This window comes from Armigeres subalbatus, chromosome 2, assembly GCF_024139115.2.
Source record: "Armigeres subalbatus isolate Guangzhou_Male chromosome 2, GZ_Asu_2, whole genome shotgun sequence".
NCBI lineage: Eukaryota > Metazoa > Arthropoda > Insecta > Diptera > Culicidae > Armigeres > Armigeres subalbatus.
The window spans coordinates 233,558,546-233,586,240 of NC_085140.1; the positions used below are offsets into that span (position 1 = coordinate 233,558,546).

Sequence of the window (27,695 nt, forward strand, 5' to 3'; positions counted from 1 at the left end):
ACCATTGTACTCACAAGATAGAGAATAACTAGTACCACTATTATTGCTACAAGACTAATAACTTGACCACTTACGGAAATGAGGATAGACCATATGATGCGTTCATCCACTATTATATTGAACTAGCGAAAGTAACCCAGCTTTGCCCGGGTGTTGCAAATGTCACAATGAATTATTGGCAGCACCGCACTCTAGATCAATTTTTTGCTTTTGTTTTGTTTTTCTCAACAGCTGACCCAAAATTGTGTTCTAATGATTTTTTTACATTTCCCCGATAAATTCACCAACTTTTTGTATACACAAACCTTGCGAATCTCAAAACGAATCGATTAGGGGAAAAATCTTGCAATTCGGTCAACCCGTTTGCGAGTTAAATCGTCAGGAAGGAAATCTCAACTCATTTTTATTATATAGAAGATATTGTATACCCTGAATCTGAATAACTGAATTTTAGACCTCATTATTTTAATAAATAATAAAGGTTTGAATATTAGAAAAGGGAATAGAACTTGACAAAAAAAAAAAAGCAATTACGGAACAACTGGACAGAAATTTTGTATAATGATCACTATTAGACTACTGAAACTTTAACATATGACATTACTGTGACTGATAGGATACAATTAACTCGACGACGTATTGACAAACATCCGATACTCAACCGTGTTTAAATAAGGGAAGCTCTTCAATGTGTACATTTATTACAATAGTACTTTAATTAATCTATTTTGAAACTATCCTACCAGAATGATATCATTACATCTTTATTCGAAATTGTTACTTGGAAATGGCAACAGTACCACCCGTTGTCAACATAGACTACTATTAGGTATTGAATGTCGGCTCCAAGTAACTAATAATTAAATTTACATGTTAACTACTTATTCAGAAAACATCTATGTACATGTTGAGCTTCCATTATTTGTTCGGTTTATAATTGACAGACTGTAGATAGAAAGAATAATGTATCGGTATGATCACAATACAAACCCAGGCCGCAGTGACCTAGTGAGCAACATAGCTTGAGTCGTCTGCTAGTATTGTGTATCACATGGAGAGCCCAGCCGAGATACCAGTCTATTAAGACTACAACTGGTCAACTCTCGAAAAAAAAAAAAAAAAAAAAAAAAAAACTAAAGCCTATCTATATTAATAATTTGAGGAGATTTAGACTAATTATAATCTAAATGATTTAAATCTTCGGATATATGTCGACTTGAGGCGGTACTGCCAACTGTATTAGGAACAAGGTCATCTCCAGGATTAAGAGTCGCTTAACCCTTCAATGCATTTCAAAAATCATCACAATATTTTCTGCCTGAATCAGAGATGATTTAAAACAACGGTTATGGTTTTAATCGTATAAAAAATAGTTTTAGGCAAATTCAAATATTGTCGTAGAGCCAGTGGTCTACAAATCAACATGGAATGCAACATTTTCAAGTGAAGCATCATTTGATAACATAATCCCTAGAAGTGCAAGAAATGTGTCACCCGTTCTAATTAAATTCAGCACACTTTTGATATAATTATTGATCCTTGCTTGTCTTGCCCCGAGGGATTGGCCATATCGCCCCATATGGTAAACATAAGCATAATAAAAACATCTTTTTTGAAACCAGTTTAAAAGATACTGAAACGTCATTAATCAGTGTTTATTGATACTTATGTCAAAGACATGCCATCATAAAGATGTTTCATGGACAAATCAGCAGAGAAGGAGTTTCAATATTTTACAAGGGTTACTGCTAAGGATGACCATTTTGCCCAACTTTCCCCTACTCCATTCGCCATCATACCAGCCCAATGCAGTGGTTGCGATAATCGAATATCTCTCCAGTTGTACCTAACTGGAATACTGCGGTAAGCGTGGACGTTCATGATGTTGGGGAAGAAGTTATGGTTGATTAGAAGATGGTGGATTTGGTTTTTCCGTGGGTGATCTTCATGTGGCGTTATGGATATTCTTATGGCGGAAAAGTACCACGGACTACCATTCCGTCAATGCTGTAACTGCTGTGGCTACTGTAAAGCTCATGCATCGTTGGCCTTTGTCATTCGGTACGGTGTCGATCCGATCACAGATGTATACATTTCAAGCATAAATTTTCATAACGACGTATGTAACAATTATAAGGATTCGAGAAATCCTTTGCCGAAAGTTGGCAAAACTTTTTCTAAAATTGTTTAAAAACTAAATCTTTTTTCAATATTTTTTCCGCTGGCATGCATCAATACATGGCACTTAATAAGCGTGCTTCACATCATAGCTTAGTTAATTCAAATTCCCTGTGAAAACGATAAAATTATACATACACCGGAATGCTGTACATACGTCGCTGTACATTGGTCGGTTTTCCATAGTGCACGATTGACGCAACTGCAGTTTTGTTTTGTTTTGCTTTTTTGGTACATAGGTCGCTCTTAGTTCCCATATGTTGAAGCGACGTATGTAACAGTGAGACTTCAAAAATATTAAATTTTACACACGTCGATTCGCAAAAAAGATTAAATTAAAGAATTTTAAGATCTAACATCAGTAAAATCGATGCGTATTATATAAAGTCGCGTGTGATTGTCATGTTGTATTAAAAAACTCGTTTTATTTACTTTTGTTACATACGTCCTTATGAAAAATTATGCTTGATTTCCTTCCTTCCTACGTGCGCGTTTATGTCGCCGATGACGATTTTGACGTCCAACAGTGGGCATACATTGCCCGCCCCAGCTATGCAAAGAACCTAGCGACTTGCAGTTCCATATTCCAAGATTCCAATCGTGATACTTTATTCTTCGCCCAGGTCATTGTAGATTGTATCCAGTCGTATTATCTCTTATATCGTTCGTAATGAAATAAAATAAATAAATAAATAAATGATAAGTTTTAAAGCCGGCTTATTGGGCATGCGCAAACCTCCTGTCTGGGAGGGCCGTCGTATTAGGTCTTTTTTGCCTTTCTCGTACACCAAGGTGTAACGAAAAGGCTATATTTTTTATAGAGGGATGAAGGCAAATCTGCAAACAGACACCTGAAATTATCACTCAGGGAGTGGGGTTGACGGAACGCCGGACCCACTAAACCCACCCAAGCAACAGAAGGTTACTTGAGTTACCCTCTCTACTAATACCCTGGTTCCACCAGGAACTGCCTCCCAGCATTGCTTCTGGGGGATAAGCAGTACTTGATGTACTCGCTCATTCATGCTTACTCAGACACTCATCCCGTATGGGGTTTACTTGGGTACTCTCTCTAACATACCCTCTGACACACCCTGACACCCAAGTAACCAAAAGTTCCTTTAAGAGTACGTTTTTCGCTTAATCAGCTTCACAGAGCTGCTTAATCGAAAAACGTACTCTCAAAGGAGGTTTTGGTTACTTGGGCACTCTTTCTGACGCACCATATGAGTCTTATTTGGATGCTCACCACTAAAATACCATGTGAGTCCAATTTGGGTCCTCACCCTTTACGCACCATGTGAGACTGACTTGGATGCTCACCCTACCATCTGATTCACGCTCTAGCAGACCAATCTGAGACTTATTTGGGTGCTTACTCTAACACACCCTGCCACTCCTCCTGACACATCATATGGGACTAACTTAGGTTCTCACTTCTGACATGCCACGTGACTTGGATCACACTTGGATGCCTACTCTACTCTCCTCTGCCATGTCTCGAGGTGTCGATAGAGATAGGTACCAACAGTTCTACCTCGACATGTGCAGTCCATACTGACACCCTCACACCTATGCGCTCACTCTTCTGCCTTCCCTCGTGGTGGCGACTGCGGTTGCCACCCGCTACGACATTTTTACCTCGACATGTGCAAATCTCTCATTCACTTCCCCGCGCTCAGCCTGTTTTCGCTCTAACTAACCAATCACAAGTTAGTCATGCTTGTCGACTGCTGCTCGGCGCGCCAGATTTTCTCAAAAGCTGCTTGGCACATCCTCTGGATAAGGGTATCCTGGGTTGTGTCCCGACCGCAAACGTCTAGCATAGCTCTTCTTTCAACGTCGAAACGACGACATACGAACAGTATGTGCTCTGCAGTTTCATCAACACCTGGGCAGTCAGGGTAGACGGGGCTCTCCGCGTGTCCAAACCTGTGGAGGTACTGCCGGAAGCAGCCATGGCCTAACAGGAATTGTGTCAGATGGGAGTGAACTTCTTTATGGGGTATCCCCGTCCTCAGCTTTCTTTGCGGTCGAGATGCGTTCGATTCCCGCTTTGCCCTACTGACCCTTGTGCCGATGGCACAAGCTGGCTGGTTGGTGCCTTTCGTCTTTTTTTTTTTGGGTCGAGAAGTCACCTTCTCGGGTCGACGCCCTTCGGGCTCCTCTGCACCCCGATCTGCCCCGTCAAAACGACGTTGGCCTTTATGGTCGCACGTTGTTTGGCTTTGCTCTGAGCGCCTTCGCCGGATTGCTGCCTGAGCCAATTCGGGTTAGGCGCAGTATTTTCTTCATTGGCCGTCAGGGCGAAATCAATCGCCTCTTGGGCAGTGTTGGTAAAATCACTCATAAATCTCTATCAACGAGCTATCTCGTACGAACGAAATCGTCTGCGATTTTAAAAGAACGCATAACGCTTGATTTTTTCATGCCAAAACGCATAATTTCACTCATTTGCCAAAAAATCATTTCGGTTTTAAAACGCATTTGAAATCATTTTGGGCAATTTATTTCTTATACATGGAAGAGTACCCATTGTTCTATGCGACGAACGAAGGAGAACTACGATGATTCAAATGGATGATTCAACTCATCCATGAGTTTTAAGGTGCTGAGTTGGGCGCGTTTCAACTCACGCTTGATTTGAATCGCCCATGAGTTTTGAGATCTTGAGTTTTTACCTACATTGCTCTTGGGCCATAGTTGCTCCTCCAGGGAAGGAGAAGGAATCGGTTTGAGCACCTTTGTCGGCCTTATCTTTTCCCACCACCCGCCTGATAAACGCATCCTGTTCTTGTCTTGCGACTCGAACAGCCTGACCGAGCACCCAAAGGTTCTGTTTCAGTGCCTTACTGATGTTCTGCCTTGCGTTCGCGAATTCGATGATATCATCGAGTTGCTCGGCGACCACCCGCATCCGGCTATATCCTGTCATTGCTGGGGAGACTCCGGTGATGCTAGTTCCAGCCTCTGTCACTCCGCTCTCCGCCTCCATGGGAGGAGACCTCACCAAACCCCCTTGGCAAAGGGGTTTACCACCGTGTTAGATCTGTCAGGTCAGGAGTGCCCCATTATCCCCCAATAATGGTTATGATGCCTTTCTCGAAACGCTGAGAATTATTTAATGTTATATTTGGGGGCCCTCCTTAGCCGTGCGGTAAGATGCGCGGTTATAAAGCACGACTATGCTGAGGGTAGCTTTTCGGCTTGGAAGTTGTCTCGAAAACCCTGGGCATAAAAGTATCATCGTGTTAGCCTCATGATATACGAATGCAGAAATGGTAACTTGGCTTAGAAACCTCGCAGTTAAGAACTGTGGAAGTGCTTAATGAACAATAAGCTGCGAGACGGCAATGTCCCAGTGGGGGACGTAATGCCAATAAAGAAGAAAAGAAGAAGTTTAATGTTTATTCGTGCTGTTATTAGGTTCATATCACTTTTTTTGTTATGTTAGTCTTTCAATAATGAACTCAATGATTTTCTAAAAGAATGCCTTTTCATTGTTTTTCAATCAATTTGTTTATTTAAATTGGTCAGTAAATCAGAGTATAATGAAAAATTATCGAGTGTTCTGTGGATTAGGATAGTCTTTTTGTCCCACATCCCCCAATACGAAAGTTCTCAAATTATTTTGTGAACGGGACATTCGAAAACTCTTTATTTGTTCATGGTTACAAACCAGTTTGCTAATAAACTACAATAAAATGACGATGGATTTTTTCTATTGATAAATAATTAATTTCATTTTGCTTAACGATGTGTGAGGTTTCTGAGAAAATTGCCCGAACACAATTGAATGATTTCCATCCCAGTTTGCATCGTGTGCTTAGAGCGCCTTTATAGATAGCTGCTTCATCTTAGGACGCTTCTTCTCCAGACGCTTTCGTTCTTTCTCCTCCCAGCGTCTTTGTTTCTCCGGGTCATCGTTGGCCAGGACCTTCTCCTTTTCGGCCTTGCGTTTCTCTTCGCGTTTTTGTGCGGCTTTTTCGGCGCGGGCAGCATGAGTATTCTTCATAAATTCTTCCTCAACGCGAGCACGGTTTTTATCAGACTTTGATTTACCCTGGTGATTGAAAATTTAAATGGATTGTAGAAAATAAATTTTTTATTTAACAATTTGTTTGATGTTACCTCTTTGGATAAACGGAAGCGCTTGATACGTTCCATTAGGTAGAATACGAGCACCAGAAGCGGTTTCAACTCCTCCATATCAATCTTTGCAGGCATGTTAAAGCCGCAATGCAAAATACGCTTGACTTCGGGCTGTTTCAGGGTATTCGGATCTTCCTGCTGGACTGGACCACTAAACTGATCCGATACGTGTATATACTCTATTAAATGTGAATACTTATTCAAAGCTGCTATCAGTCTACTATCTAACAAGCTGGAAGATGCCTCGGCAATCTCCGATAACAATGAGTAACCAGGTATGTTGTACTTTTCCTCAGTTTTGTTGACTAGAGTGCAAAATTTGCTCTATAAAAATATTTACAAATGTTTGAGTACTATTTTATCTAACCAAATGAAATAAAGTGACTTACCAAATCGTTCATTTCTTTGAACAGCTTTGTAGCTTGCTTCTTAGAGGCAATACAGAATACGAAATTGTCCATCGAATCCGGAGACATTTCAACTTTGATATGTAACTGATCTTGAACGGGTTTCATTATTCCGGCAATCAGCGATACAAGGTCCTGTCGTTTGATCATTTTAAGCTCCACTAACATTCCTTCACAACAGGTCCGGCCACTGCACCAAAGAGTGTAGATGCTTTCGCTTTCCTTAATGAAGGTCAGAGTGGATGATTCTGTCTCCTTCTTGCCATCGTCACCGACCAGTATGAAATTGTCCTCCAGCAGAGTTTTGTGGGTCGACAGCCACAGGTTTGCAATTGAAGAGTTCTTTTTGTTACCAAACAAATAATTTGCAAAATAGGCCAACAGACCAGCTAGCATCAACATTTCCAACCAGTAAGAGTCCCAATGGGTTCTGAAGTGCATCGGCACCTTTGCCATAGTTAATTTGGGTTCAGATTTTTTCGTATCTGCCAGCTTCACTTCATCTTGATCATTCGTCGTACCGGGGAAACCTTCAAACTCCTCCTCATCTTGGAAATGTTCAAACTCATTTTCCTCATCCTCCACAACTGCTTCGTCCTCGTCGTTGTCATCGATTTCTGCGAAATCATTGGCATCGTCTTGAGCTATGTTGGCGTTGAGATTAGATTTTCCTGAATTGCCTGTAAAACACAGCAAACGACAAAGATTTGATCAATTTCAATAATAAATGAAAGCCTTCGAAGAAACAAACACAATGATACTTCTCAGAGAATGTAAAACTTTTTTTTACCCGAAAAAAATTCATGGCCAAACTGAAAATCGAACCCTTCAAATTCAGTTTGGCAACACCACATAATACTGTACCAATACTGACTAGGTTGTTAGAAGATTTTTAGTTTGCATGATCTTCATATTAAATCACTAGTCAATTTGAAAATGTCTTGACTTTTCGCCTTTTTCGTACAACAAAGTTGTATCGAAAGGCTATAGGACTACTCCAAAAAACAACTTTTGATAGAAGGCCCGGAGACCCACAGTGTTATATACCGATCGACTCAGTTCGACGAATCGAGGTGATGTCTGTGTGTGCGTATTAGGGTGGCTCAAAAAAGTATGGGAAAAACTTTTTTCAATTTTTTTGATGGGCCGTTGACCGATTTGGCTGAAATTTTGTCCAGAGCATCAGGGCATCAAATAGAACCAAATAAGAGGGCGGCCCATCACAAAATTTGAAAAAGTGTTTTTTGAGCCACCCTAGTGCGTTTGTATAAATTTTGTAGACACACTTTTTGGTACTTAGCATTACCCGATTTACTCGCAACAAATGGGACCCATTGTTTGCTATTGAAAATTGACCCGATCGGACATATCGGCATATTGGAATTATTGAAAAATCATTGTTTTTTTTTCAAGGAAAAAAAAATCATAATCGAAAAAAAAAATTTAAGAGTGGTGGCAATGCATAGTAATTAATGCAAAAACATGCAAAATGATAGAAAACATGCGATCTATTCCCCTAAAGTGCTTTTTTGACCTTTCCTATGTGTTATGTTTGTGTTGTGGATTAATCTGGGTTTTTTTTATTTATATCTGTACGTCCGTAATTTCTCCATCTCGACCCACTATGCAATTATCTATCAACCGCTACATATTTAATTTATAAAACCCTGATTTACCACCTAGCGGTGTTTGTGCCGTTCTCTTACATCAGATATACTAAACAAAATTGAATGAGAATTTCGTAGCGTGTTTTTTTGTTTATAAATCGTATTTTAGCCATAACTTTTTAATCCCATAGTCCGATCTGGCCAATTTTTAATAATAAAAAATGGGAAGAATTTCCCGTCGAATGTATCAAAAATGAAGCAAAAAATAGAATCAAGATAAGTGCCTAAAATATAAGTGAGTTTTATTTTGCGCACATACATACACACACGCACACACATACACATAGACAGACATCATCTCAATTCGTCGAGCTGAGTCGATTGGTATATAACACTATGGGTCACTATGGGTCTACGAGAAAGGCAAAAACATTATTTATAGAGGCCTTCCTTTTCCATGCGATGAGATGCCTGGCTACAAATCAAGACAATGCTGAAGGGGTAGCTAAGAATTGAACCCCGGTTTAGTCTAGGAAATTTTTCGACTTGGAAATTTTCTCGACTTTCCTGGGCATAAAAGTATCATCGTGCTAGCCTCGTGCTATTATATAATACTTATGCAAAAATGGTAACTTGGCTAAGAAACCTTGCAATTAATAACTACGATGGCTGCAAGGCGGCAATGTCCTACTGGAGGATGTAATGCCAATAAGAAGAAGAATTATTTTCTGAGAAAGTTGGGTTTTGGATTGTATTTTTTTGAACAAATAATTGATTTTTGTTTTCAATCTACCCTCAACAAGCTTTTTAGTCAAAACTGTCTAGATTAGCTAGCAAATTTCTTTAAAAGAAAATTTCGCCTCTTCTTCTCCTTCTTCAATGACTCTACATTCCAACTGGAACTTGGCCGGCTTTACAACTTAGTATTCTAATAGAATTTCCTCAGTTATTATTTCAATACCAAATTTCCAAAACGACGAAACGTAAACAAAGATTCAAACGTCGATTTGTCGAATCTGAAAGCACGCAAACCAACACTATCAACAGGTAGTCGAAGTCTTCACCTGTGTGTTGATTGTGTTGATTTGCGTGGGAGTGCTCTCAGATTCGACAAATCAGGGTTTGAATCTTTGTTTACAAAAGCAGATAAGTCGTTTTGAAAATTTGGTATTGAAGTGGAAGTTTTTCTATGCCCATGGTGCACCATTTGCATGAATATGAGAGTGGGGCGTCATGGTAATTTTTTTCAAATCAATGGTTTTTCGAAGCCATTCTGGGTCCTGAACAACTGTGCAGAATTTGGAACCAATTGGTTTCTTCCTCGCTTTCCGCATCGCGTCTGAAGTTTGTATGGAAATTAGTATGAGAAAACGTATATTTTTGCATTTCTACTACTAGAGGTTTCAGTTCATCGTAAACCAAGTGGCACATTGCGTTAAAGTATAACCCAAAGGATGCCGAAAAACTTTGCTGAATAAGGCACGTTGCGGAACGTCCACGAAAAAAAGTTATAACGCTTCGAAGATTGAGTGTTCAAACCATATGCAAAAAATCGTTGCCGAACTACGTAGACCAATAATTTAACTGAGTGTTATTTCAAAATAATTGATCTTATAGGGCTTCAGAACTAATGGGAGCTATCCGGAATTTCACAAAGGGTTTTCCCTTCGATATCCATAGGTCGTCCGGTAGTGCTGGCATATGGTTTGAACAATCAATTTTAGAAACGTAGGGGCAGTAGGGGCAATATAAACATACGGGGCAATATGAGCCACCCTCATTTTGAGCTTATTGAAAAGTTTTATCATGTAAAAGCTATATGATCTTTAAGAGGATGCTCCACATATGCATCAACGTGAAAACCGCATTAAAATTCAATTCAAATATGAAAATATACTTGAAAATGTAAATTTTCACTGCATAGGTAAAATTATTATAAGACTAGTCGACCCGGCAGACGTTGTCCTGCATAGTAGGCGAAAATGCGCGTTGTAAACTGCCCATGCCAAATTTTCATACGAATGGTTATTTGAGTTTTTCACGATTTGCTCAACTTTACTCGTAATTTTCGCATTAGGAAATATCATATAAACCCGTCGGAAACTATAACGAATGTTTCTGCTGAAGAAATGAAAAAAATCCATCCAGCCGTTTTCGAGTTATGCGGATACGAACACAGACCATTTCATTTTTATATATAAGATTTCAAGTTTATAAATAAGGTTTTGACACAAAACTGATTAAAATACAGGTCAAAAATACACCACAATCAAAAGATATATTAAAATTGAATATTGTGCACACATGTTTATATTGATACAAATCTGAATTTATCATAAAACTTTTTTTTTTCCCAAAACCAGTCTCTATGGGGCAATATGGGCATACCTGCATAGAACAAGATATCTGGCCTTAAAATGCGAATAAGTTCAAATTTCAGTATTCAAATACAAGAATATTATCATACATGTAGATTCATTACGGAAAAATTACAACAGCGCATTATTGCGATAGAAACAGAAAAAATGATTATTGACCAATTGAAATGTGGCTGGTCAAACGGTGAAGAGTGGCAAATCAGTTCAGTCCGCTGTTGTGCATTTTTTTCATTTTATTTGGTATGGAATACTCACAACTGTTGTAGGAATATCATATTCTTCTATATTACGATACTTTTTTCGCCTAAATAAAGGTTTTGGAAGGGTGGCCCATACTGCCCCAAATGGTGGCTCATATTGCCCCGTATAGTCGGGAACACACATTGAAATCAATACATTTTCAAAAGTGCATTGCAACAACTTCCAAACGCATTTTTCGTCATTCATCGACGTTATATGAAAGGTAACATTCTCTAGTATAAGTCAACTACATTTCTAGACCAACATTTGAAAAGGGCGTAACAGCCAAAATTTATTCCTTCTGATTCTTCGTCTACATATAAAGCTTTATATGTGGACGAAGATACAGGAGGAATAATTTTTGGCTGTTACGCCCTTTTCAGTTGTTGGTCTAGATTTGAACGATGCTTTTTTGAGCTTTTCAGCGCTTTTAGGAACGATTTCCTTAGGTGGCCCATATTGCCCCGATCACCCCTAATAACATTTTTTTAAGACCTTCCAGTTACGTACCTTCTTTGGGAAAGGTTTTCCGTATCTTCCAGACTATATGCTAACGTATTGAGTCACGTGATTGATGATTTTAAGCCGCTAATAGCAAAAATGTAAAAAATTATTTACGTTTTACCATACTAATCTCCATGTACGCGATGCAGCATACAAGGTCGCAACTAATCGATCCCATATTTTGGAGTTGATTGAGGTCACAAAACGATTTAGAAAAACCTTGATCTCGCTTGATCGGACGAAGTTTGCGTTTTGAGGCAAGTACAATGGATACACTATGCCCAGGGTGTCGAGAATGTTTTCCCACCCGAAAACATCCTAGACCGGACCGAGAATCGAACTTGCCAATTCCGGATTGGCAATCCTTCGCCTTTGCTCGCAAGGCTACTGGAGACCAACCAGCAACCTCCCACGAACCACCCAAAACATAAATTTTTACTTTGAGCAGTAGCCTTATAATGGCTTTATCAAATCGCATAGCATACATGTGGAAACACACAACTTTTATTTATCTATGTGTCGATACCCCTAATGAGAAGTTTTTTTTCTAATTTGACAATAAATAGCTTTTTTACCCATATCAAAATTTGGGATCGTTTACTTTAAATAAATCGGGTCATTACTGTATCTCAAATTGCTTGGGATGTATCAAATTTAGCATAAAATGGATCTTACTCTCAGCTCGGACATTGCTTCCAGACTGTTGGTCGCCGGTTGTCGTTCCCACTATAAATTCGTCCTCATCGAAATCCTCAAATTCTGCAAAGTCGTTCTCTTCGAAATTTTCAGCCAGTGCGTATGGTTTTTGCAGCAAGCATACCGATGCCGCCAGTAGAAACAAAATGTGCAATTTCATATTACTAGCACGCAGCGTAATCCTGTAAGGGAATACAACATTAATAGCTTATTTCATTAAAATTGTACGTCGATATAAGCCCTTATTTGGGATCGACAAAGATCGGATTGAGCATTCATTGAATAATAATTTGCTTAGAAACTGAAATGTTTTTTTTTTATTTCTTACCTCAGGGATTCGCCTCTCAGTAAACGTTAGAATGTGTACCACTGAGTAATAAGTAATTCTCAATTTTTATGCTGGAAATTGCAGAAATAAATTAAATTTGATTCAATCACTTATCGATCCGTTCTTTTCCACTGATCACATTATATGACAATGTTGACTTCTCGATGGTGACATCGATGACATTTCATTTTAGACCACGTGACTTTTTAGTACGTGTTTTAGTGATGGCATTAAGGGGGAAACGCAATGGAGTGCGGCAACGGAACGGCAACGGCAAGCGGTTTGTCGACGGTTTGTACTAAAAAAATTCCGCATCATTGCCGCAGTTGCAAAACGCAATGCATGCGGATTTGCCGGACAGATTTTATATGACGTTTCAAGTTTTAAAGGAATTCTGATTTTTTCAAAGATGATTTTAATTATTTCTAGAGACGATTTAATTTCAATTATTTAAATAAACTTTTAAATTAATTCTAATTGATTCAGTGACTGCTTTAAATATATCAGAACCTCGATCAGAACAGTAGGAATACTATTTTTGATGTCTTGAACTGCCGGAAGTTCCTGCAGGAACTGCAGAGGCTCAAAAGTATTGTACATAATTCCAATAAGGAAGCTCCATCACCAATTTCTCCAGAAGATCCATCACAAATCCTTCGAAAGTTCCTTCAGGAATTGCACCGGAAGTTCATCAAGAAATTGTTTCGGAAGTTTTGCTGAAATCGCTCCGGATATTTCTCTGGAGAAACCTCCAGGAATTCCTTTGGAAGTTCCTACATGAAGATGTTCCAGAAATTTCTTCGGAAGTTCCTTATAGAATTCCCCAGGAAGTTTGTCTAGGAATTCCTCCGGAAAATCCTCCAAAAAGTTCACAAATTCCTTCGGAGTTCCTCCAGCGCTTCTTTCGGAAGTTTCTTCGGAAGTGGCTCCAGAAATTGTTCCAGGAATTCCTCCAGAAGTTCTTCCAAAAATGCCTCTGGAAGTTCCTCCATGAATTTCCCCAGAAGCTCCTCCAGGAATTCCTTAAGTTTCTTCAGAAATTCCTTCAGAAGCTCCTGCAAAAATTCCTTCGGAAGTTCCTCCACGAATTCCTCCGGCAGATCCTCCAAGAGTTCCTCAAGAAATTCCGCATGGAGTTCCACCAGGAATTCCTCCGAAAGCTCCTCCACGAATTCCTCCCGGATGTTCCTCAATATTCTGTCGAAAATTTTTCCAAAACTTCCTTCGGAAATTCCTTTAGGAAATCCTTCGGAAATTCCTCCAAGAGTTCCTCTGGAAATTCCTACAGAAGTTCTTTCGGAAGTTGCTCTAAGAGTTCCTCCGGAAGTTCCTCCAGAAGTTCAGCCGGAAATTCCTCCAGGAATTTCTCCGCAAGTTCCTGCAAAAATTCCTTCGGAAGTTCCTCCGTAAATTCTTCCAAAAGTTCCTTCGAAAGTTCCTCCAAAAGATCCTCCGGAAGTTCGAATGCTTCTCCACGAATTTCTCCAGGAATTCCTCCGCAAACTCCTCAAGATTCCTTCAGAAGTTCCTCTAGTAATTCCATCAGACATTCCTTCGAAAGTTCATCCATTAATTTCTTCGGAAGTTCCTCCAGTAATTTGTTCGGAAGTTCCTTAAGAAGCTCCTTCAGGAATTCCTTCAGAAGTTCCTGCGAAAATTCCTTCGGCAGTTCCTTCGTAAGTTTCCCCAAGAGTTCCTTCGAAAGTTGCTCCAAGAGTTCCTCTGGATGTTCCTCTAAGAGTTCTTCAGGAAATTCCTCCAAAAGTTCTTCAAGAAATTCCTAATGGAGTTCCACCAGGAATTCCTCCGAATGCTGCTCCACAAATTTCTCCGCAAGTTGCTCATGATTCCTTCGGAAGTTCCTCCAGTAAATCCTCCAAGAGTTCCTCCGGAAATTCCTACAGAAGTTCTTCCAGAAATTCCTCCGGAAAATCCTCTAGATTCCTTCAGGCTCAGGAATTCCTTAGAAGTTCCTCCAGGGATTCCTTCGGAAGTTCCTCCAGGAATTCCCCCAAAAGTTCCTCCTGAATTCCCCGGAATTGGTCCTGAAGTTCCTCCCGTAATTCCTCCTGGAGTTCTCCCGTATTTCCTCCGGAAGTTCCTCCAGGAATTTTTCCGCAAGTTCCTCCAGGAATTCCCCCGGAAGTTCCTCCAGGAAATCCCCCGAAAGTTCCTCCAGGAATCCCACGAAAGTTCTCCAGGAGTTCCTCTGAAAATTCCTCCAAGATTTAACCTGGAAGGACCTCCCGATATTCCCCCGGAAGCTACTCCTATATATCTTTGGAACGGAAGTTCTCCTTGGAATTCCTGGAGGAACTTCGAGAAGAATTCCTAGAGGAACTTCCGGAAAAAACCCTGGAGGAACTTCCGGAGGAACTTCAGGTGAAACTTTCGGGGGAAATCCTAGAGAAACTGCCGGATGAATTCCTGGAGGATCTTCCGGAGGAACTCCTGAATTCCTGGGGGAACTTCCGAAAGAATTCCTGGGGGAACTTCCGAAAGAATTCCTGGGGGAACTTCCGAAGGAATTCAGAGGGAACTTCCGGAGGAATTCCTGGAGGAACTTCCGGAGGAATTCCTGGAGGAACTTTCGGAGGAATTCCTGGAGGAACTTTCGGAGGAATTCCTGGAGGAACTTCCGGAGGAATTCCTGGAGGAACTTCCGGAGGAATTCCTGGAGGGACTTCCGGAGGAATTTCTGGAGGAACTTCCGGAGGAATTCCTGGAGGAACTTCCGGAGGAATTCCTGGAGGAACTTCCGGAGGAATTCCTGGAGGAACTTCCGGAGGAATTCCTGGAGGAACTTCCGGAGGAATTCCTGGAGGAACTTCCGGAGGAATTCCTGGAGGAACTTCCGGAGGAATTCCTGGAGGAACTTCCGGAGGAATTCCTGGAGGAACTTCCGGAGGAATTCCTGGAGGAACTTCCGGAGGAATTCCTGGAGGAACTTCCGGAGGAATTCCTGGAGGAACTTCCATAGAAATTCCTGGAGGAACTTCCGGAGGAATTCCTGGAGGAACTTCCGGAGGAATTCCTGGTGAAACTTCCGGAGGAATTCCTGGAGGAACTTCCGGAGGAATTCTTGGAGGAACTTTCGGAGGAATTCCTGGAGGAACTTTTGAAGGAATTGATGGAGGAACTTCCGGAGGAATTTCTGGAGGAACTTCCGGAGGAATTCCTGGAGAAACTTCCGGAGGAATTCCTGGAGGAACTTCCGGAGGAATTCCTGGAGGAACTTCCGGAGGAATTCCTGGAGGAACTTCCGGAGGAATTCCTGGAGGAACTTCCGGAGGAATTCCTGGAGGAACTTCCGGAGGAATTCCTGGAGGAACTTCCGGAGGAATTCCTGGAGGAACTTCCGGAGGAATTCCTGGATGAACTTCCGGAAGAATTCCTGGAGGAACTTCCGGAGGAATTCCTGGAGGAACTTCCGGAGGAATTCCTGGAGGAACTTCCGGAGGAATTCCTGGAGGAACTTCCGGAGGAATTCCTGGAGGAACTTCCGGAGGAATTCCTGGAGGAACTTCCGGAGGAATTCCTGGAGGAACTTCCGGAGGAATTCCTGGAGGAACTTCCGGAGGAATTCCTGGAGGAACTTCGGCAGGAATTGCTGGAGGAACTTCCGGAGGAATTCCTGGAGGAACTTCCGGCGGAATCCCTGGAGGAACTTCGGGAGGATTTCCTGGAGGAGCTTGGGGAGGAATTCCTTGAGGAACTTCCGGAGGAATTCCTGGAGGAACTTCGGAAGACATTTCTGGAGGAACTTCGGAAGACATTTCTGGAGGAACTTCGGAAGACATTTCTGGAGGAACTTCGGAAGACATTTCTGGAGGAACTTCCGAAAGAATTCCTAGGGGAACTTGCGAAGGTTCCTGGAGGAACTTCCGAAAGAATTCCTGGAGGAGCTTTCGAAGGAATTTCTGGAGGAATTTCCGAAGGAATTCCTGGAGGAGCTCTCGAAGGAAGTGGAAATTCCTAGCGGAACTACCTAATTTATTAGAAACTTTTTTTTTCAAATTAATTTGTTTAATTTTCGATTTTCATTTCCATTCAGAGTAATTTCCTTCGGAGTTTCAGAAAGTTTTCTCTTGATATTTGAGAGGAATTTTCTTGGTATTTTTTTGGAATTTCATAGAACTTTTTCGTTACAAATCAGTGGAAATCCCTTGTAGATTCAGAATAATTATCCAACAAAGCTAATTTTCATGGTAAATTAAGTTAATTTTCATGGTAAATTAAGAGAAAATTTTACATGGAATTTTTCTCGGAAATACAAAGGATCTGGGAACTCAAACTCACAATTCCAGGGATTTAATTTGGATGAATAGTGGATGTTCTATTGAAATTGGATTTACAAGTAGAACGGCGATTTTATGATTAATAATATAATCATTATTGTTTCTTCGAGGTTTTCACGATTTCCATAAATAATTTTATTCATTTTCAGCAATCCAGTTTAATCAAGTGGTCCTGATTATGCTTTCTCTGAAGTTCTCTGCTACTGAAAATATAATACAAATTTGAATAAAATCACTTCATGCTAAAAGTAAACAAATCTTTCCGCAATACCGCTGCCGCATTTTTTGAAAATTTTCAAAAAATATGCGGTTTTAGTACATTTCGCATTTGCCGTTCCGCACCATTGCGTGCCGTTCCATATACAGCCGTGTATTCAAAAGTGACAGCTGCCGTTGCCGTTCCGTTGCCGCACTCCATTGCGTTTCCCCCTTTACTGACCTTTAACAAATTCACAGTTTTGGCATGACTGTACCATATCAATAACTGAGGCTTTGGTCCGATTCGTGAATTAAAATCGAATTAAACTTAAAAGTGACAGTTCGGAAATTATGAAATCCCCCGCTCATAAGAATGGCTGGTGCTACCCAGCAAGACCAACAAAACATCTACCAAAAATGATTCAATATCTGTCAAAAGTAATCTTGCTCTGCGAGCAGGGTTATTTGGAAATTTTTGAACTGTCACTTTTAAGTTTAATTCGATTTTGATTCACGAATCGGACCAAAGCCTGAATTTCGGAATTACCAGGGTTAATAAAACATAATACCAACTATAATACCTACTGGTGATATTTGTCAGGGCCAGGGCCGAAAACCTTGCTAAAAAGACAATAATAAATAATTGAATAGCCATACCAGTTATTGCCTTCACAAAAAAGGTGCACCGGTTTTGGCCAACTTAGGGTCTGTCTCATTTGGAGAATTAAACTCAAAAGTGACAGTTCGAAAATTAGCAAATAACCCGGTCATAAGAATGGCTGGTGCTACCCAGCAATTCCAATAAGACCTCGATGCAAAATGATTCGATATCTGTCAAAAGTAATCTTGCTCTGCGAGCAGGGTTATTTGATAATTATTGAAATGTCACTTTTAAGTTTAATTTTCCAATTGAGACAGACCCTTAGTGACCTAACTTAGCAACTTGTATCCTAGGAAAACAAATTCAAGCCAAGGCATGCTAAACATTTTTCGGCTAGTAATGGAACACGTGGGCATCTAACGGATAGAAATCAAGCATGTTCGTATATTTTTGCATAAATTTTAAATTTAAGGAATCTTACTTACCATGATCGTTTTGCTTGCGTACCAACCCAGTGCACACTGAACTGTGTTCCGAGTTCAAAACTAAGAACACCAAGGCACCTCGCAAGGCACGCTCTTGGCTCATGTTCTGTTCAGGATGCATCTCTGCCTCGCGAATTGCTTCATTTTTGGAGTTATTCGAAAAATTGGCCAAATTAGGAACATGGCCAAAACCGGTACAGTTCCCCTATAGCTGTATTGTGTGGGCTAGCCCGGGATTGAAAAATAGAGTTTGCAATAGGTATAAATGTTGATTGCAGCACAGCGCTCGCGTACACTCAACTAAACTATCTAAGGAACATCATAAGCCTCTTCTTATGAAGCGCGGAAAATTTACCGAATTTCATTTTCATTGAGCCTCTTATGATAATTACTGGCCTGTTAAGAAATTCATTTTTATATCTTATGAAGTTCATCAAGGTTATTTATAGAAACATTAAAACATAAGAATTGTCTTATGATTTCCATCACTACTCTTGATGTGAAAAACTCATAAGACAAATCTTATGAAATGAGAAGTCAACATGGTGGAATATGTTGGACGCAGTTCTCATCGCAGATTTATTTCTACAAGTCGATCACAAACGTAAGTAAATGTTTTATATTGTTAATGGTTTCTCTCTGTTGTTATATAAAAAAAATCATATAATTTATGTTTTACAGAACCTTGAACAATGCAGGAGGACACCACCAGGACAGATGCTTTCAACTTCATCTGCAATTGGAACAATGACCTGGTGCGGAGACAAGTTGAGGGGTTGAAATCGTTGATTGAAATGGTTCGCGGTGGCGTCGCTCGTCAACCGAAGAAAATCGACCGTCAGATTGTGCAGGATACTATGTGGCGCCAATGGAAGCTGGATCGTAACTATATACCAACAAACATTTCCCACCAGCAGGAGAGGACCGACCGATTAAGCATGCGACTTTCGAGTCTCCCAAATCGAATACATAATCCCGCAAAGTTATTGATATGAGTAAATGTTTGAGATATAAATAGTTTAGTACATATAACTTTAGGCTAGTTAAGCCCCAAACGCAATACAACGGAACGGCGACGGAAACGGCAAATTTGACAGAAAATATATGGGCTAACTGTCAAATTTTCCGTTTCCGTCGCCGTTCCGTTGTATTGCGTTTGGGGCTTTACGGCTAGTTAGAAATCTCACAATATAAAAGACACGTTTACACGAGGAAAATAAAATATTATATTGTATACAATAATTTGTAGTAGGGCGAAAGACGGCTTTGGCAGGTTTTGTTCTATTATTGGCAGGGGGGTTTTTGTCGACCAAATTTTAAGAAATTTGGCCAAAATATTCTTTGACATGCAAAGAATGTTTAGGTCAAATTTGAGCCTAGTCAGTCATAAAAAAAACCATTGCCAATAATAGAACAAAACCTGACAAAGCCGTCATTACCCCTATTTTTTATTTTCTTCTTTTTTGATCTTGTGAAAGAGCACAACATATATGATAATCGTGTTGAAAATATTACGACCCTCATATGTAAGAATTATTGATGTTCATAAGATACCCTTATGAAATTCTTTATGAAGTCTGAATAAACTTAATATTTTCATAAGACAAACTTATGAAAATCATTCTCGGTCATATAACACGCTGTTTATAAGAAAATCGTATAAAGTTTATAGGATATTCTTATCCAGCTTTTTACGCTAGCCATAAAAGAACAAGGGGTGATTCAATTTTGACATATGCTGTGTACAAATTTTTATTATATGATCTAAGTAGACTTTGTTTTTTCTTGTTTTTTGTTGTAGTTGACAGTTTAAACAAATATCCCAAAAATACTAGAATGAATTCGTTGCAATTGCGGAGTAATGCCGATCGCTTTTCAATGAAAGTTCGTAGGCTATCTCCTGAGGATATGGAACGTTATCGTGAGAAGATTGTGAAAGTTGGGGGCGTAGATCCATACACCATGGATTTTCAAGAAGATGTTCTACCGCTAACAGTTGATTATGATCGAATTTTCTGTTATTTGATAACAAATTTATCATTCAGAAGCGGATTGCCAAATCGCAATAACAAATCCTTGGAAGCTTTCAAAGCCTTTCAGTCGGGATTCGTTAAGGCCGTAAATGGTTGTCAATATGAGGATGTCTACGTTGTACAAGGCAAGGTAATTGAGAATGAAATCATTTCAGCTGTGTTTTTATATTAAAAATACACCCAAGCTGCCAACTAGCTCACTTTTAGTCTCATCAGTCTCATTGTTCTTTTAAGGTGTTGCATAGTATGAACCTTAGCGATCCACCAGCAGAGTGCTGGGTCATCATAAACAATTCTTGCGATGTAGATGACGTTGAAGATGTAGGATCCATCGAATCTGCCCACTGCAGGCCTGGTAGCGGGTCACTTTTTAGTGACTTGGTCACTTTTTTCGGGCTAGTCACTAAAAAGTCTCTTTTTTCGACCTCAAGTCACTAAAGTCACTTTTTCTCGCAAAAAGTCACTATTTTCAACTATTTTGAAGATTTTTTTATAAAGGTTTATGTATCCATCGGAAGATGATTTGTTCATGGTGGAAATGAAATTACGGATCTTGGAAAAATGATCGCTCTGAAACATTGCGAGCTTTTTAACTCGCTGCTCTTATTGGCATTTCACCAGTAGCTAATTGAAGGTGTTTTACGTCACAATTTATAAATTGGTATACAATTGTGCAAGCAAGAGACCTTTCGGTTTCGAGTTTTTTTTTTTTAACTCAACCTTTATGCAGTAGGGGAAGGTGGGGAGACTTGATTCCTTGGGAGACTTGATTCTCCCCTGTTTTACCACGAACTAAACTCCCCATAATCGCATGTTTATAACACTCGCATTTTTGTTCATTTTGTAAAAAGCCTGTGAATCGTTCACAAAGACCAATTTAATGGATTCAATCCCACACAGGTAAAATAGGCTTTACTATCTTGCTTATCTGTAGTAAGCTGTAAATGATTGATTTTGTGGGGAGGATTGACAAACGATTTACAAAATCATGTGGCGAGTTATTTTTTTAATTGATAACCTTATTTACTCTATTATTTACTGTGTTTTGTTCCTCCTGAAGATGTTTTTTAGTGGCCACGCAAAATTAGAACAACTTCTCCCAATAATGACCAAATGCTATCATTTTTTCACAGCACAAATCCATAAATATGCTTAAGGTGGTTATACAACAAAGCCACAAATTGGCCATCTTGTAAACCACGTTCTTTTTCTAGTGATTTTTCAAGAGCACGAATTAAGAGAACCACAATGCCCATGGGGATAAAAACATCCGTAGATCATTTGCTTATTTATGCTAAACAATCGACTTGAATTTCAGCATTGTACGAAAACTATTATGCTAGATTTGAACTTTTGATAATAGGAGTAGAAAACCGTGTGATGAATTTAAAATTCACCACATGGCTTGATTGTATAATCACTTTAATAATCTTCACTGAAAAAATGCCATCATTCCACCACAATTTCAGGATATTTGGATTTTGAGTTGGGGCCCTCCTTAGCCGTGCGGTAAGATGCGCGGCTACAAAGCAAGACCATGCTGAGGGTGACTGGGTTCGATTCCCGGTGCCGGTCTAGACAATTTTCGGATTGGAAATTGTCTCAACTTCCCTGGGCATACAAGTATCATCGGTGTTAGCCTCATGATATACGAATGCAGAAATGGAAACTTGGCTTAGAAACCCCGCAGTTAATAACTGTGAAAGTGATTTATGAACACTAAGCTGCGAGGCGGTTCTGTCCCAGTAAGGGATGTAATGCCAACGAAGAAGAAGATTAAGAAGAAGTTGTTGCCTCAATTTGAGGAGACTTTACCCTCATTAGGCATCCACATACAAATTTGACTAAAAAATTTAAGAACATATATATTTATTGAGTAGATATCATAGAAAGGCGATCAAGTCTCCCCAATTTTGAAGATTGCATGAATCGTTCATGAATACGCACAGCAAGTCGGAAAATCTGCATATTTTGGAGTGAAAATATTTAAAAGTTCAGAGAGCATGGTCCTTATTACAAGCAGAAGGTCGAGCGCTCAATCCCATCTTCATAATTTTTGTATCGTTTTCTACCAAAAACGATCCTACAGTTGTTCCTGTCTCACTAAAACTTCCAAAAACATCCGTGGAACCTATGAAATTATAAAAATGACAGTTGTGCGTTGCTTCCGTATCGAGTGGAGTGCCCTTGAAAACGCGAGTACTTTCAAATTTTGATTCCGTGAGGAGTGTCCTTAAGAGTGATAACCATATTTCGCTCACTTCCACTGGCGTAAAAATTTGATTTGCTTGAAGACTACTCATAGTTTTGAGTTGTCTTGCTTTTTACTGTTATTGATTAAATTTTCCGTGGGGAGGGCAATAATTTTACTTAGTAGTGACTTAGTAGTAGATAAAAGTTAGCGAGTACGATTTTTGTTTCTCTTTTGAGTTCGTTCTAAGAGAAAAGAGTGGTGAGTGAAAGGTGTTTTCCGCCACAAATTACGAAAAAAATATTTTTCTTCGACCACAAAAAACGCTTGATTTCGTCTCATCGAACTTGAAATAGGAAGTCACTATTTAGTCACTTTTTCTGCAACTGAAAGTCACTATTTGGTCCCTTTTTTCGTCAGCTTCGGTCACTAAAGTCACTATTTTGAGTGGCTTCGGTCGCTACCAGCCCTGCCACTGTGATTGTACTGCTGGTGCAGGGGAAACGTGTTCTCATGTCGCGGCAACTTTATATGCATTATCGTATGCTAGAGAGATTTGCCTTGGAAGACGGGTAAGATTGCTATTTTATTGCACGCTGAGTGGTGCCTCAGTTATCTGAATATCTCTCAAAAAATCCCGGCACTTTTTCGAGATTTTTCGGAAGAAAAACTTGAGTCTTTCCTCTCGATATTATCTGGAAGATAGCAGAGAATATTCGGTATATAAATGCTACCGCTCACCGTGCAGTTGGAAACCACAATTGAATATTTTTCTATAAATAGAATTCGACTAGTGTTTCTAAATGTATTTTAAATTAAAATATCGTTTGATTTACATAAACAACTTTATTATAAAATGTCGAAATCTGTTTTGTGATACATTATCATCAACATTTATGAAATTGCGTTTTTTTCTGTTTGATTTCAATAGTTATCTGTAACTGAGCTACCTGCTTATTGGATGCAGCCCGGAGGCAGTGGTGCTGATGAAAATCTGTATGCTACGGTTGATTCGATTTGTTTTGGACGCAAGCATGAAACTGAATGTGCGTTGCGTGACGTTAACTTGGATAAAACAGATAAAGATTACCAGGAGTTGATTCAATCAATCATCAACTCAGGTCATACAGTTGCTGCCAGCAGAGCATTCTTTCGAGAATTAAATGATGACGAAGACACTGAGCTCATCCTAAGAAGATCACGACTCGAGAAACTCTCATTCAAACACGTTTTTGATGAACAAAACACAACTAAAACGTTAAACGAATTGATCGGTATGGTAGATCAAGTCAATTGGCAGATTTCAGAAGATGATCAAAACCTAATTGAGCAGCACACACGTGATCAAGCAGCTAATATTTTGTGGTTTCAATTAAGATATGGCAGGATAACCGCATCTATTTTTGCACGGTGTGTTAAGACAAGAAAGCAAACTCCATCAAAATCTCTGTTTTCTGCTATTTTTGGAGAAAATGTCTTTCAAAATATCCCAGCTACTATACATGGCAAACGGTGTGAGCATAAAGGCGTGGCCGAAGCTGTTAAATATTTTCGATCTCAAAACCATCGTAACGTAATCGATCGTAAATGTGGATTAATTGTGTCCGACAAGTTCCCGTTTTTTGCGGCATCGCCTGATCACTTGTTAAGTTGCGACTGCTGCGGAACCGTCGTGGTTGAAGTCAAGTGCCCCTTCAAATTCGATACACTTACACAAGAAGAGGGTCTCAACGTTTTACTTAACCGACCGCAGCCGTATTTGATTAAGCTCCCGGATAATACCATCGTTCTAAATCAGTGCCATCAATATTATTTTCAAGTGCAAATGCAAATATTCATGGCCAGAGCTGCATACGGATTATTTGCAATATGGGCGCCAAGATTCTCAATATTCCTGAAGATTGAGAAAAACGAAGAGTTCTGGGCAGTCAACTCAGAAAAAGCTACATTGTTTTTCAAAAATGTATTAAGTCCAGAAATACTAGGTCATTATTTTACCTTGAAATAATGCATTAATTATGTCAGTAATAAACAATGCAAAACAGAACCGTTTTTTTTTACAAGATGTGCGGGTCTCAAAACGTATTGAGATTGGCATTGTTCATAATCGTAAGCTCGTAACACTTGTGTAAGGAGCTGGTTCCCCGGATGTTGGCAGGCATATGCGACGAATAGTAATCTTGCGTAGGTATATGGCTTCACCGATATAATAAATTGAAGAATTGAAGGTCTTTGAAAAGCAGATACTTGGTACACTGTTCTAAACGATAGACAAAGCTCACAGCTCTTTTTTATTTGACTCACTTTTCCAATGAACAATTGATATTATGATGATAAACAGTGAAACAAATCTGTGGGTGATTCGATGTCTAGTGTAGTTTGAAATTAGATGACCTACAATACAATGTTTCTTTCCAATATTTGAGGGTAAGCCTCCTAATCATGGCAATTTCTGAAAGCATGTCTCAACAATTTGCCCTTTTTTAAATTTGATGTTAAGTTTATGAGTCATATCTTTAATTCTTTCAGCAAGTCAAATAAACATTGAAAGTTTATTCATGATCACCATGATCATTTTTTTTATAGGTCAATGTTTCTTAGGTTCATTCAGGGTTGAAAAAAAACTGTACAGAAGCTTGGCTTATTTGGTTGCATCCTCGCTTTCCCCATGGTGTTTGACGTTCCTATGGAAATAAGTATGAGAAAATATATTTTTTGTATTTTTGCTCCAAGAGGTTTCAAGGATAAAAAGAATGAGAAGAATAAGCTGCCGATGTTTTAGTTTTTTCGTGTATTGGATTTCATTTATAAGATATGATTAGATAAAAGTTGAACAAATAACCGGAGTTACATTGATGTTACACGACAATAGATGGACATAAATTATACAACGCACTACAAACAACGACGATCATGTCTAAAACAGCCTCTCCATTATGATTGTGATTTAATATAGTTATTGGTAAACGCTGAGACAAAACGCCGTATTTTTGTCTCAAACTTCCAATCGACCTCTCTACTTCATTCCTAACTGACGCCAATGCTCTGGTCCGTTCGATTGCGGATGAACTCATTTGATTTTTTCTACTTGATGAATCAGGAACTTTAAGCACCGCTCCCCTGTCATTGATTGCTTGTTTGATGGTAAATCCACGATCAGCAAGTACAAGATCACCATGAGTGAGCTTGTCCAAAAATCCAGAATTTTCTGTTACATATTTATCGGAGCTGCGACCAGAATAGGGCTTCGATATAAACGAAATCGATCCGAATGGTGTTATGCCGATCATTTCTTTGACTGTATAGTGGTGCTTGTAATTGCTATACATTTTAATGATTGCATCCTTCATTCCCGGTTTTTCGGTAAATATTTCAAAGCAGTCTACTATTACTGTGATATCACTGGAAAATATTCTTCTATACTTTTGAGGGCAGTTGACTTCTAAAAGCTCTTGAGTTGGCCATTTAACTAATCCTTTCAATTGCTTATATAAAGAGAAAAGCGTCGAATAGAAATATTTAGTAATAGTTGCAGGACAAACATCAAAAATAAAGGCTAGTGTTAAAACTCAATCCAAGCCTCAGGTACATCAATACAAGAATGAAGGATTGCTGTTTGCTCAGCACATTCGAAAAAGTAAGCAAACCTGAAAGAAATAATAATTCTCGTTTAATTTATTGAGTTATAATAAAGCCGACACACTGTTATCTTAAAAATTATGTCTTTTATTCCATTTTTTTGGAAGTTCATAGTAAATTTAAGGAAGCACTTTAAGAAAAAATAAAAAATCAAAAACGTTCTTCAAAAATTAGTATTTTTACCTTTAGTCAAACATAATTTTTATTTAAAATTTGTATCGGCCTAAGGGAAGATCCATTAATTACGTAAAGCAAAAATTGGCCATTTTAAACCCCCTCTCCCCTGTGTCACATTTTTCGTATGAATCATTAAACATTTTTGTATGGATTGACACAGTTCGGTGAATCCCCATCTCCCCTCTGAGCGTTACGTAATTTATGAAAGCTCCCTAAGAGTGCTTAAAGAAGAAACAAACCTTTTTCCACAAAGTTGAAGACAAGTGAAAGCACAACATATGATGGCAGTCCAGTGAAATGCTTAACTTTGGAATCATTGTTCTCAAAAGAGTCGAAATCGAATTTGAATAATTTGATTATTTTGCGTTGGTCTTCAATGATTTTCTCTAATTTTTCAATCTGACAATTCTTCTTTTCTAATTCCGCTTCATATACTTTTCTCAATGTTTGTTCATCAGTCATATCATCATCTAACCATTCCTCATTCATTTGAACTCTTTCATGCTGCAGGTTAAGAAACTGATTAAAACCTAATTTCAGGAAAACAACATCAAGCTATTTCGTCGAATGTTTAACGGTTAAAACGCTTGCTTATTGTCAAACACTCATTAGAGTATTTACCAATATGTATGCGTTCTAGTCATTCAACATTTAGCAATATTTCATATTACACATAATAAAATTTAAATTTATTTAGCTACGAAGAAACATTCGATAACAGCACAACAAGAAATCTGTATTACCGTAAACCAACGCTCTGAGTTCGAAGTATTCTCTGATCCAAGAAAATCCTCACCGTCTTCCACGTCCTCCAATATTATATCATTTTCTGTATCTATAAATGTAATATAGTACAAATTATTATAAAATAAGGGAAAAGGCAGAAGCATAAACCTCTATCAAGAACAGCTCCTCCGTTCATGTACAATCCACAGTACAGTTCTTTCGGAGATTCCGCTGAGTTGTGTACAACCTCATTTTCATCTTCCTCAATTGTATCGTAGCCTGAATTAGAAACATTTTTAATGTTCTTATTTTATCTTATTTTGAATGATACGAACATTATTTTAAGCTTTTAGTGGAATGCATTTACTTGTCATAAGACGATACTCGACTAAGTCAAGTACGAGACACAGAAGACGACCTTACTTTTGAGGTCGAAATACGTATCTGTCAAAAGTACAATGAAGTAGTGAAATTAAATAGATTTATACAAAATCGTCTTATGACAAGTCATTTTGATTGTTATTTATTAAGCAAAGAAAACACGAACCTGGATGTATCTGATCTATGCATGGAGGTACATGGCTCAAGCGAAGGGTGGGAATCCAATATGGATCATTTGTGTTATGCGAGGATGCAGGTTTCCCTATATGAATGCGAAGAAAGTTATAAAATTTATGGGATTTATTACGTCCTAATGCCAGATACCTGTTTCAAAATGATGTCCACATATATGTTGTTCCGTATGATCTGCGATATTTCTGCCTACAGCTTCCACCCACAGTTTTCTTCGAATAGCATCACGGGCTGTTCGCGTAGTTGGAAAACGATGGAAACTTACTTTATCAATGCCATACTTG

The 27,695-nt window shown here is 39.0% G+C and overlaps 2 protein-coding genes across 2 annotated transcripts in view; one reads left to right on the top strand and one right to left on the bottom strand.

Moving 5' to 3' along the window:
- Nucleotides 1-27,695, top strand: part of LOC134211894 (caspase) — a 104,977-nt gene that overhangs the window by 27,626 nt on the left and 49,656 nt on the right. The gene's annotated exons all lie outside the window — the stretch shown is intronic.
- On the bottom strand, nucleotides 5,805-12,649 carry LOC134216021 (PAT complex subunit CCDC47). Its single transcript, XM_062695059.1, has 5 exons — nucleotides 12,491-12,649; nucleotides 12,142-12,344; nucleotides 6,720-7,417; nucleotides 6,310-6,654; nucleotides 5,805-6,241 (listed from the first exon to the last, which is right to left on the bottom strand). Exons 2-5 carry the CDS (start codon nucleotides 12,320-12,322, stop codon nucleotides 6,005-6,007), a joined length of 1,461 nt encoding a protein of 486 aa, XP_062551043.1. The 5' UTR covers nucleotides 12,323-12,344; nucleotides 12,491-12,649; the 3' UTR covers nucleotides 5,805-6,004.